General features: G+C 49.0%; 2 protein-coding genes across 3 annotated transcripts; both read left to right on the forward strand.

Moving 5' to 3' along the window:
• Positions 1–6,102: 6,102 nt before the first annotated feature.
• On the forward strand, positions 6,103–7,302 carry PRR30 (proline rich 30). Its single transcript, XM_007191422.2, has one exon. The coding sequence runs from the start codon at positions 6,103–6,105 to the stop codon at positions 7,300–7,302; it is 1,200 nt and encodes a 399-aa protein (XP_007191484.2).
• A 1,623-nt stretch (positions 7,303–8,925) lies between these two features.
• Positions 8,926–12,799, forward strand: PREB (prolactin regulatory element binding). 2 transcript variants are annotated; one of them, XM_007191312.3, is made up of 9 exons: positions 8,927–9,289; positions 9,835–10,027; positions 10,218–10,435; positions 10,625–10,705; positions 10,805–10,929; positions 11,131–11,304; positions 11,438–11,510; positions 11,704–11,863; positions 12,055–12,799. In XM_007191312.3, exons 1-9 carry the CDS (start codon positions 9,155–9,157, stop codon positions 12,147–12,149), a joined length of 1,254 nt encoding a protein of 417 aa, XP_007191374.1. In that variant the 5' UTR covers positions 8,927–9,154; the 3' UTR covers positions 12,150–12,799. The 2 variants fall into 2 exon arrangements, with proteins under 2 accessions (XP_028024598.1, XP_007191374.1); XM_028168797.2 differs by lacking the exon at positions 11,704–11,863 and having other exon boundaries at positions 8,926–9,289.
• The last annotated feature ends 24 nt before the right edge of the window (positions 12,800–12,823 follow it).

The following is a 12,823-nucleotide window of genomic DNA, read 5'->3' on the forward strand; positions in this document are numbered from 1 at the left end:
GTGGAGTAAGGGAGAATTTACTCTCTCTGCCTGTCTTCAAGTTGGAACATCAGTCTTCTCCTGCCTTTGGCCTCAGACTTAGACTGCAACTTACAGCATTGGCTCTCCTGGTCTCTAGCTTGCTGACCGTGAACTTCTCAAACTTCTCTGCGTCCCTTATTGCATGAGCCAATTCCTTATGGTAAATTTCTCTCTATATAGATACATAGATAGGTAGATACAGATATAGATATATGCTATATAAATATACACAACTGCATACCAACAAAAGTAGATAACTTAGATGAAACAGACAATATCTTAGAAAGATACTAATAAGATATATCTCAGATAGATAGATAGACACAGACATAGACATAGATACACAGACATTGATACATCCCATTGGTTTTGTTTCTCTGAAGAACCCAGACTAATACATATATATTTCTGTTAAGGGTATATCCTGGCATTGGAAACAAGGTATTTTGTCCCTCTCTGGGGTAGTCTGAATTCAGATTTACGGTGGAATGGAGAAGAGGTGGTATTAGAAATTTTTATTTAATGACCTTGACTCTTCATCCCTTGGCAACTCTCTAAGGAAGACTTGCTTCTGAGAAGGAAAGAGTCCTGAGAACCTCACTGAAGACCACAGGGCCTCCTTTCATCTAAGAACAAATTCATGGAAAGTCTCATGCCTGGTCTATCAATCTATCTTAAATTTACAGTATCCAACAAGTAAGCAGAAAATCAATAAGGATATAGAAGATTCGAGCAACACAGTAAACTGAATAAACCTAATAGGCATCAAAGAACACTCAACAACAACAGAATATACATTATTCTGAAGTGTGCATGGAACATTCTCCAGAATAGAACATATGTTAGTGCATAAAACAAGCCTCTGTAGATTTAAAAAGATAAAATCCTACAAAGTATGTTCTCCAACCACAGTGGAATTAAGTTAGACATCAATAATAGAATAAATCTAGGAAATTCACAAATATGTAGAAATTAAACAACGTATTTCTAAATAACCAGTAAGTCAAAGAAGAAATTGCAAGGAAAAGTAGAAAATACTTTGAGATTAATGAAAACAAAAAACAACATACCAAAACTTATGGGATGCAGCTAAAGCAGTGGGAAAGAGGGAGAATTTATAGCTGTAAATGTCTATATTTAAAAAGAAGAAAAATCTCAAACCAATGCCCTAATCACCTTAGGAAACCAGAAAGGAAAGAAAAAACTAAACTCAAAACATGCAGAAGGAAAGAAATAGTGAGGATTAGAGGAAAAACAAATGAAATAGAGACAGAAAAACAATGGAGAAAATGAAAAAAAGTTTTGGTTTTTTAAAAAGATCAACAAAATTGGCAAAACTTCATCTAGGCTGACGAAGAATAAAAGAGAGAGGACTCAAATTACTAAAACAATAAATGAAAAATGAGACATCACTACTGACCATAAATAAAGAAAAAAGGATTAAAGGGGAACATTATGAACAACTATATGTCAACAAAAATAGACAACTTAGGGGATTTCCCTGATGGTCCAGTGGTTAGGACTCTGCACTTCCGCTGCAGGGAGCACAGGTTCAATCCCTGGTCCGAGAGCTAAGATCCCGCATACCACGCGGTGCGGTCAATAAATAAATAGATAAGTAAGTAAATAAATAATTTTTAAAATATAGATAACTTAGATGAACAATTTCCTATAAAGACACAAACTACCAAAATGGACTCAAGAAGATGTAGATAATCCGAAAAGAAATACAACAAGAGATTGAGTTAGTAATATAAAAACTTCCCACAAAGAAAAGCCCAGACCCAGACAGCTTCCCTGGTGAATTCTACTAAACACTGAAATAAGAATAAATACCAATCCTTCACAAATTGTTCCAATGAATAGACTAGGAGGGAACACTTCCCAACTCATTCTATGATGCCAGTTTTATTGTGATACTAAAACCAGTCAAGGACATCACAAGAAAACTACAGACAAATATCCCTTACAAATATAAACACAAAATTCCTCAACAAAATTACATGGGAAATTAAGGTTGCTAATCAGCTGACTTTAAAATAGATTATCCAGCTGGGTCCAATGTAGTCACATGGGTACTTAAAAATTGAAAAGGGAGGCAGAAGAGTTCAGAGTCAGAAGAATGGTCATGGAGATACAATGGTGCTGGCTTTGAAGACTGAGGAGAGGGACCACGAACCAAGGAATTTGGCCAACCTCTAGAAGCTGGAAGAGGCAAGAAAATGGATTCCCCCTTAGAGCCTCCAGAAAAGAACACAGCCCTGCCAACATCTTGATTTTAGCCCAGTTAGACCCATGTTGGACTTCTAATCTACAGAACTGTAAGATAATATATTTGCGTTGTTTTAAGCCACTAAGTATGAGGTAATATGTTACAGGAGCAATAGGAAACTAAAACAATGGTCAACAGATTTTTGACAAGGATGCCAAGACAATTCAGTGGGGAAAGAATAGTCTTTTCTGCAAACGGTGTTGGGACAATTGGATATTTGCATGCAAAAGAATGAAGTTGGGCCCCTACCTCATACTACGTAGAAAAATTAACTCAAAATGGATCATAGACCTAAATTTAACAGGTAAAAATACAAAAGTCTCAGAAGAAAACAACAAATCTTTGTGACCTTGGGTTAGGCAATGTCTTAGATAAGATACCAAAAGCAAACAAGAAAAGAAAAAAATAGAAAAATTGGACTTAATTTAAAAGCTTTTGTGCATCAGAGGAGACAATCAAGAAACCAAAAAGATAACCCAGAGAATGGGAGAAAATATTTGCAACATATATCTGATAAGGGACGTGTATCTAGAATATATAAGAACTCTTATAATTCAACAATAAGAACACAAAAAAAACCTGATTAAAAGATGGGCCAAAGATTTGAATAGGTATTTCTCCAAACAAGATAAACAAATAGCCAATAAGCACATGAAAAGATGCTCACCATCATTAGTCATTGGGAAAATGTAAATCAGAATCCCAATATTATACTACTTCACACCCACTAGGATTGCTCAAATCAAAAAGACAGACAATAACATGTGTTGGTGAGGATAGGAAAACTTGGAACGCTTGTACCTTGCTGGTGGGACTGAAAAATGGTAAATTAATTTGGACGATAGTTTGGCAGTTTCTCAAAATGTTAAATATAGACTTATTATGTGATTCAGCAATTCTACTTATAGGTATCTACTCAAGAGAAATGAAAACATACATCCATACAAAACTTGTACAAGAATGGTCATAGCAGCATTGTTCATAATTGCCAAAAAAGTAAAAACAACAAAACTGAATGGGAAAATCTACAAACAACAAATGCTAGAGAGGGTGTGAAGAAAAGGGAACCCTCTTGCACTGTTGGTGGGAATGTAAATTGATACAGCCACTATGGAGAACAGTATGGAGGTTCCTTAAAAAACTAAAAATAGAATTACCATATGACCCAGCAATCCCACTACTGGGCATATACCCAGAGAAAACCATAATTCAAAAAGAGTCATGTACCACAATGTTCATTGCAGCTCTATTTACAATAGCCAGGACATGGAAGCAACCTAAATGTCCATTGACAGATGAATGGATAAAGAAGATGTGGTACATATATACAATGGAATATTACTCAGCCATAAAAAGGAAAGAAATTGGGTCATTTGTAGAGACATGGATGGATCTAGAGACTCATACAGAGTGAAGTAAGTCAGAAAGAGAAAAACAAATATTGTATATTAACGCATGTATGTGGAATCTAGAAAAATGGTACAGATGAACTGGTTTGCAAGGCAGAAATAGAGACACAGATGTAGAGAACAAACATATGGACACCAAGGGGGGAAAGCGGCAGGGGTGGTGGTGGTGGTGGGATGAATTGGGAGATTGGGATTGACATACATACACTAATATGTATAAAATGGATAACTAATAAGAACCTGCTGTATAAAAAATAAATAAAATAAAATTCAAATATTCAAAAAAAACTGAATGGGAAAACAAAATGTGGTATAACCATATAAAGGAATATTATTTGGCAATAAAAAGGAATAAAGTAACGATACAGGCTACAACATGAAGGAACCTTGAAAGCATAATGTTAAGTGAAAGAAGTCAGACACAAAAGGTCACATATTGTATGATTCCACTCATATGAAATGTCTGAAATATGCAAATCCATAGAAACAGAAAGTAGATTTATAGTTTCCAGGGACTGGGGAGAGGGAGGAATGAGGAGTGACTATGGGTGTGAGATTTCTTTTGGGGGGATATAAAAATGTTCTACAATTAGATTGCATTGATGGTTGCACAACCCTGCGAGTATACTGGAAAAACAGTGAATCGCACACTTTAAATGGGTGAATGGTATGGTATGTGAATTACATCTCAACAAAGCGATTAAGAAAATAGATATTAAAACATATAAGCATATCCAAAGAGAGTAAAACTTAAATGTCCTCACCTCCCCCCCAAAATATAGATGTAAGTATATGAGGTGAAGGATGTGTTAATTAACAGTTAAGAGGATTCCTTTCACAATGTATCAAATCATCATTATGTACACTTTGAAGGTATTACAAATTTTAGTTGTGAATTATATACCTCAGTAAAGCTAAAAAACTGTAGAACATAACTAATAAAAAAAAAAAGCAAACATATAAGCATTATCCCAAGGGGGGAAAAGGTGTGGAGCATGAACCACTGCTCAGAAAGCAAAGAAAACAGGAAGTTGAAGGGAGGGTCCAGCCCAGATAGGCTGTACAGTTGGGGAGAAGCCTGGATGGAGGAGGTGGTGGGAACTGTAAAGTATATGGGCAGAGAGCAGAGGTGGGGGCTAGGCCCTGAAGGAGAGACTGAATGCCCCAAAGAATTTTGCTTGCTTCAGTTTTATCAAGGGCCAGCCTTTGGATGATCTCTGAGAGAAGGTTCTAGAGCCTTGAAGAGGAGAGTCTATGATGTCAGCCCCCGACCTCTGTGACATAGGCACTAGATGCCAGGGACAACGGCCCCAGGAAATGGGGCTCTCAGCTCCCAGCTCCTGAGGGCTGTTGGGACAAAGTGCCCACCTCCCAGAGGCTTTCACCAGCTAGCCCCACTGCTACTGCTGCTACTGAGCGTGAAAAGCCATCTCGGCTGGGGCCAGACTGAGCCAGAGGACATCAGCGTTAGGGAAGACAGGGATTAGGGCAACCAGAGTGCCAGGAAACCAGGATGCTTGCAGAATCTCTGATTCAGGTTTAGGAGAACAAAAACCTGGTAACAGAAGACCTCCGCCTGGCTGAAGGAGGACCGAGAGCAAGGCTCAGACAGAACTCTTGGTCAGAGTGAGTTTTGGGTGACAGAGGCTGGGGGCAGAAAGGGGCGTACCCACCATTTGTTGACTCTGTTCCTCTCTTTCCCAGGTCCCACACCACTGAAGTGCCTTGAGAAACACAGCCCAGAGGAACTCTCATCGGTAAGAGCTCACAGCACCAGAACACCCTCAATTCCTAGTCCCATCTCCGTCCCCATCTCCCAAGCCCCCTCCTCTAACTCCAACCTATCCATCCTACCGTCCTTCCCTACTCCTCTCCTCCTTAGCTCTTACCTTCTCTGGAGCTTTTTGCCAGCTCTTCTGACCCCAAAGTTGACATGGATTTAGGGCCTTGGTGAACCAGCCTGCATGGTACATATATAAGCCAGAGCCAGAAATGGACCCAGTCTCCCAATATCTTGGGCTCTGTTTCTTTCTCTACAGATCCTATGGGCTGTGTCTTCCTCCCTGGCCCACCCAGATAACTTCTGCTGTCGTTCAGCTCCCAAGAGTCAGTCCTGATTCTCCATCCCCTCCATCCCTCATCACTGGCCTACTGCAAAGAAGTGAGAAAGCAAGTTTAGAGCCAAGCTCCCGTCTGAACACCCAGAGAAGCTGGTGCTCCAGGGCTGGGTGTCTCCTTGGCTTGCCACCAACAGTCCTACCAACACCAGGCTAGAGCCACATTCTGTGCACAGAAGGCCTTGATTTCTCAGCCACTTCTGGCCCCAGAGATACTGGTCCTGCGTCTGCCAGGTCTCTAATCTCTGGGCTTGACGCTCCACTCTCCTCTGGATTCAAGGCAATGTTGACTCAAAACAAGGACCAAGTGCTGCTACAGAACGCAGCACCCCCTGGGCACCCTCCTCGGGGCCCCTCACAAATTGTGGACTCCCTTCCCTGCAACCTACGACCTCAACCTCCCCAACAATCACTCCGTCACACCCACCCACCTTGCTCTCCTCCCCCATGGTCCCACTCTGCAGGCTCCCATTTCTACTCTTCTGACTCAAATTCGGACTTTGTCCTACATCCCTACTCTTCTTCTCTCCCAAGTTCCCCTTCTTTCTTTCATCAGAATTGCCTCTCTTTCTCCCCACCACGTTCTTCCTCGCCCTTCCACTGGCTATACCCATCTCCTACTCTCACTCACTCCTCTTCTCCCTCTCAGCCACAGAACTCCTCTGTCCTGGGCTCACATTGCCAGTCTCCTTCCCACCCCGAAGACCTACCTATGTCCACTCTCACCTCCCCAAGCCCCAGTCTACCTTCTCGTGGGGTTCACTCTAACAGCCAGACATGCCACTCGCATCAGTACAGGAACACCGGGTCCCCTGGGGGAGAGGGGGGATGCATGGCAAGCGAGAGGGACCTTGCAGAGTTCAGGGACCCAGGAGCCCTGGCCCAGGCCCTGGTTGTTCATCTGGGGCACCGCCGTATCGCCCACGACCTGCGGCTACTGCTTCTGCAGCGCCTGTGGCAAGGCAAAACCGGCAAGGCCCCGGTTGTGGAGTATCCTGTCTGTCTGGTGTGTCTCCGGCCCCGCAGCCCCTCTTGCCCTATCCCCAGGTACAGGACTGGACCCAGGCTACTTGCTTTCCCCCAACTACTGCCCTGTGCGCAGGGCCGGGAATCCGGACCACTGCGCATCGGCATTGGCTTTGGCCTCCGCCTGCCTCGGGGCCAGGCCAGGGACTTGCATCTGTTGGCAGAAAGAAGGCCGGAAGAAGTAGGGCTTCGGGGAGAGGCTGCTCAGGCCCGCGGGTGTCAAGCCCAGGCATCTCAAGCCCCAGCAGCTCAGGCCCAGGCAGATCTAGGCCCAGGCACCCCCTCCCAGAACGGGAGCTTCAGGTCTGTAGGCCCTCAATCACCAAACTCCATGTGCTGTTCAGGGTCTCAGACTCAGGCACCAAAACAGGCCACTGTCTCCCTGAAGCCCAGACCTTCCTCTGCCTCAAAGAGGCCTGCCTCTCCAGAGCCCATTCCCCGAAAGTCACCACTCTAGTGCCAGAGCCACGGAGGCTCCCTGGAGCACCTCCTCCGAACCACCCCATCCCTTCCCGGCCCCAGATCTCAGGGAGCTCCCGAGACACTCTGAAGGGCTGGCTGGCTGGAGGTCAGGTGTGTTCTCCAGCCCTGAACCCTGGGAGCCCCTTGTGGAGTCTGCTTTCTCCTGGCTGAAGAGGACCAAGGGCACCCGAGGCCCCACTCAGCCTTCAGTGTATCCAATAAAGCCTGACCCTGCAAAACTTGTGTTTGTGTCTTGCTGAGCAGATCCTGTGGGTGGCTGTACCTTCAGGGTGACCAGAACCCAACAAGGGGTGGAGGAGAGTCAAAGGAAACAGAATGACCAAGGAGAGTGAGTGCCATATATCTGAGGAGGGCAAGGGACCCATAAGCCCTGAGCACCTGAGATGTGCAGAGGGCTCTGCCAGGCCCTCCACCCATTTAATTCGATTTGTTGGGACAGATAATGGCATCCCCAGAGATGAAGCCACTGGGCCCCTTCCTCTGGCTGCACCTTAGATTAAAAGGACTCATGCTGATAAGGCCAGGGGAGCAGCAGGAGGTGTCTCCTTGCAGGGAAGGGCAAGCCTAGCGTCCACTGCAGTGAAACACGGGGTCCTCACGTTGGAGATCAGAAATCCCAGGGCCCCCTCAGGAGGGTGGGCTGCGAGGCAGACACCTGCCCTACCTGGGGGCTGAGCTGCCTATCTCTGAGAGTATCAGAGGGGAGCTGTCCCCACCCACAAAAGGTGCAGGAGCGGGTGTGGAGCCTCGAGAATGGCCAATTCCCACCTCTGCCAACTACGGAGTCTAGGTGTTAACCGTGAAGTTAAATAGTGGTTTCCTCAAACTAGGAAGCCGTGGAATTGGGATTTGAAGCCAGGTTTGTTTTAAAGTCCACGCTGCGTCCATTAAGAAGCAAGAGAGAGGGGCTTCCCTGGTGGCGCAGTGGTTGAGAATCTGCCTGCCAATGCAGGGGACATGGGTTCGAGCCCTGGTCCGGGAAGATCCCACATGCTGCGGAGCAACTAAGCCCGTGAGCCACAACTACTGAGCCTGCGTGTCTGGAGCCTGCGCTCCGCAACGAGAGGCCGCGATAGTGAGAGGCCTGCGCACCGCGATGAAGAGTGGCCCCCGCTTGCCGCAACTAGAGAAAGCCCTCGCACAGAAACGAAGACCCAACACAGCCATTAATTAATTAATTAATTAATTAAAAAAAAAAAAAAAAAGAAGCAAGAGAGAGAGGTCACTTTCCGGAGTGTGACCTTGGATAAATCACTTCGTCTCTGGGGTAAACGTAAAGGCTGCGCTTGACGAGTCTGCGTATCACTCCTGAAGTGTGGACAGTCCTAATCCACGGATTTCTTTATTAAGGGCTTATTAACCCTCCTTAACCTTCATTAGCACACCCCGTCCCCGCCCCCACCCACCCAGCTCCTGCAGAACAAGACATTTTCTTGAAGCTGGTGCGCGCCCCCATCGCCCCGCAAAAAGATGGCGGAGTCTGCCGTCACAAGCGGGCGGAGAACGGGCATCCTGAAGCTGAGGCTCCGCCTGCCCGCGGCCAGCTAGTGCTGACGCGTATTGGCGGCTCTGCGCCTGCGCGAGGAGTGCGGGCTCGGTGCGCCTGCGCCTTGCGCGTCTGCGAGACCGGGTTAGGCGGCCCGCGGCAGTGATAGGGAGGCTTGTGTGTAGTTAGAGTTTCGGCAACCCGGCGGCTGTGAGAGGGGTCTGGAGTCCTCCCGGCGGCGACTGGACCAAGGTCAACAGTGACCGGAGCAGCAGTCGAAGGCCGGGCGCGGCATGTCCCCGGTGCCTCGGCGCAGACAGTGAAGCGCGGGGCGAGCGGGATGGGTCGGCGCCGGGCGCCAGAGCTGTACCGGGCCCCGTTCCCGTTGTACGCGCTTCAGGTCGACCCCAGCGCTGGGCTGCTCATCGCTGCGGGCGGAGGAGGCGCCGCCAAGACCGGCATAAAGAACGGCGTGGTGAGTACAGTGCCACTGGGCCGGGTCGCGCCACGGGCTGAGGGCGATTCTGGGAGGGTCTGGGGACCGGCCGCACCCCTGCTTCGGACCCGGCCCCTCCCGGGTGGGAACCCCGGCATGCCGGGCGTCCCGGCGCGAATTTCAATCGAGAACTCACCGGTCAATTGAGACGCTCCTAAGGTAAAGTGAAAACTGCACACGGCGCTACCTAGGCAGGAACGCTTCAGTTCGACCTCAGGATTAGCACTAGGAGTCTTATCCTGGCTTTTTCCAGGGAGGCCACATAGACTTGTCTGCCTGCCTAATAGGAGCGGCGAGTGAAATATAATCTAGGTTTCTTTACTCTTCTGAGCGTCATCATATTGTTCTGCAAGCTAGAGGCTTGTTTGCTGTACAGATTCGTGAGGCTCAAAAAAGAAAAAAGGTTGCAAAAAGTCTTTTAAACTAGAAAGTGTAGTTAGCAAAGGGGTAGGGCATCAGACTATAGGATGTTAGTTTGCCCTTGAGGTGCTCTCTGGACCTCATCCTGGTTCCCTCTCCCACAGCACTTTCTGCAACTGGAGCAGATTAATGGGCGCCTTAGCGCCTCCTTACTACACTCCCATGACACAGAGACACGGGCCACCATGAACTTGGCGCTGGCTGGTAACATCCTTGCTGCGGGGCAGGATGCCCACTGTCAGCTCCTGCGCTTCCAGACCCATCAGCAGAAGAGCAAAAACAAGGCAGAGAAGGCAGGTGAGAGCCCCCTCTCTAGCTTTGGGAAGAGGGTTAAATAAGTAAGATCTCTCTCATCTTGGTCTCTGACGGAGTGGGGCTGGAAGTGGGATTATGGTAGCAGGCGAGAAGCTCGATGTTCACCACTAGAGAGGGGGCCAGTACTACTTACTTTAGAAACCTGGAACCTGGCAGGCTGTTTGTGTTGCAGGTTCCAAGGAGCAGGGGCCTCGACAAAGGAAAAGGGCTGCCCCAGCAGAGAAGTCTGGAGCTGAAACCCACCAGGAGGAGGTAGAATTCAGCGTAGAGGATCTGCAGGCGGTGCAGACAGACTTCGGCCCTGATCCACTGCAGAAAGTTGTATGCTTCAACCATGATAATACCCTGCTTGCCACTGGAGGGACGGATGGCTACGTTCGTGTCTGGAAGGTGTGGTTTGGGGAGGTTAGAGAATGAGTGTCAGTAGCAGCAAGGCCAGAATTGTGAGAAACTGAACATGGGTTCTGGGGAACTTGGGAGTGAAGCCTGCACTGAGCGGCCATTAGTAGAGAAGAGGGGTGAGTATCATTGCGCTCTTGCCGGGTACCTAGGCTAACTATGGTGGTGGTTTGGCTGCAGGTACCCACCTTGGAGAAAGTTCTGGAGTTCAGAGCCCACGAAGGGGAGATTGAGGACCTGGCTTTGGGGCCTGATGGCAAGGTGAGGAGTTGAGAGGGTGGAGAAAGTAGGTGATTATGCTGTTTGTCCAGTAAGTGGATGCCCTAACTGTCCATCCTTGGAATCTTGATTCCTGACTAGTTGGTAACTGTGGGCTGGGACCTTAAGGCCTCCGTGTGGCAGAAGGATCAGCTGCTGACACAGCTGCACTGGCAAGAGAACGGACCCACCTTTTCTAACACGCCTTACCGCTACCAGGCCTGCAGGTGTGAAGACCCCGGAGGGTGGCTGAAAGAGGCACAGCCCAGATGGGGGGGGGGCAGTGGGAGGAGACTGGGGGGAAGTTGGGGAGGACCGGAGCCCTGTCGGGTGTTACCCTAGGCCTGACCAGGGTGCAGGAGGGCACACACCTCTGAGGAGGGTTGGGCAGGCCCCAGGAGCTGAACAGCTTCTCGCCCGGCCCCCAGGTTTGGGCAGGTTCCAGACCAGCCTGCTGGGCTGCGACTCTTCACGGTGCAGATTCCCCACAAGCGTCTGCGCCAGCCCCCGCCCTGCTACCTCACAGCCTGGGATGGCTCCACGTTCTTGCCCCTTCGGACCAAGTCCTGTGGCCATGAAGTCATCTCCTGCCTTAGTGTCAGGTGTGAGACAGTGGTGGCTTGGCTGGGTTTGGGGGGACCAGGGAGAGCTCAGGGAGATGTGCTGCCTGAGTCCCTGAGGACTGTTGTTGCTGCACAGACTCCAGGACAGCGAGCATTTTATTGTTTGTTGCAGTGAATCGGGCACCTTCCTAGGCCTGGGCACGGTCACTGGCTCTGTTGCCATCTACATAGCTTTCTCTCTCCAGGTAATGGGTGGAGGTGGGCACAGCCCTGAGGGCTCTTTGGGGTGGGGATTCTAGGCCTGCTTCTGCACTGAGTGTGCAGGAAGGAGTCTGGCCCAGCCCGTAGCGGGAAAGTCTTCTGGGGGCAGAGGCCGTGTTTTCCAGAAGGAATGTTCCCAATTGGGCCTCCCCTCACTAGTTTTCCTCCTGTCCCCAGCGCCTGTACTACGTGAAGGAGGCCCATGGCATCGTGGTGACGGATGTGGCTTTTCTACCTGAGAAGGGTCGTGGTCCAGAGCTCCTTGGGTCCCAGGAAACTGCTCTGTTTTCTGTGGCTGTTGATAGCCGTTGCCAGCTACACCTGCTGCCCTCACGACGTGAGTCATTGGGGTGGGTGGGGTGGGTGGGGTGGGTGGGGTGGGGGAACCACTCCAGCTTTCGCTGTAGCGAAAACTTGCCTCCTGGAGAATGGGATGCTTATCTGTAGCCATCTACCCCCTCCTTGAATGGTTCTGTTCTCTGGGCTGTGATGCTTTGCCTCCTGACTTCTTCCCTTCCCCCCTTGCAGGGAGTGTTCCTGTATGGCTGCTGCTGCTGCTGTGTGTCGGGCTTATCGTTATGACCATCCTGCTGCTCCAGAGGGCCTTTCCAGCTTTTCTTTAGCCTCCCTGCTCCCAGGGAGCCAGGGGCCTGGACACCGCCACCTTCCAGACCAGTGTGGAGGCCTGGAGCCCACTGCTCGCGCCACCTGGGTCCACAGCTGAGGTTGCCTCTGATGAGACTAATGGGCAGTGCCTGCCCTTTCCAGTTAAAGCTTGGCTGTGGCCCTGTGCGACACTGAGTCCTGGGAACCTTGCATTCGTCATCTGTGGATCCGCCCAGGACAGTGGTGTCTGAAGGCCAGGCCACACCACCTGTCTCCTTCCCTCTGCCTACCAGAGGCTCCAGAGTTGAGCTTGTCCTTTCTCCAGAAATATGTGAAGATGCCCAAGAACCTGGAGGCAGTGCTGTCCTTCCTGCAGAAACAGTCGTTTTCTTCTCCTCCCCTCACAGCCTCGTGGCCAGTTGCTCTTCACATGAGCCCCTGGCATTTGCTGGGGCAAGCACTGGCCTGGGACTTGGTATTAGGGAAGGAAGGGGCAAAAGGAAGGACCAGGCAGTAATCTTTGAGTTCAGCTGGGTAGCTCCAAGCCAACCAGGCTAAATATGCAGTAAATTCCTGGACAGTCTACCCTAGCCTTGAGAAAAGGGAAAATGAACTTCAGCGCATTAGGCAGGAAAAGTTGGTATTTAATAAACAAGTGAAGACTGAACTGAGGCTCCAGATGGTACTCTTG

This window comes from Balaenoptera acutorostrata, chromosome 12, assembly GCF_949987535.1.
Source record: "Balaenoptera acutorostrata chromosome 12, mBalAcu1.1, whole genome shotgun sequence".
NCBI lineage: Eukaryota > Metazoa > Chordata > Mammalia > Artiodactyla > Balaenopteridae > Balaenoptera > Balaenoptera acutorostrata.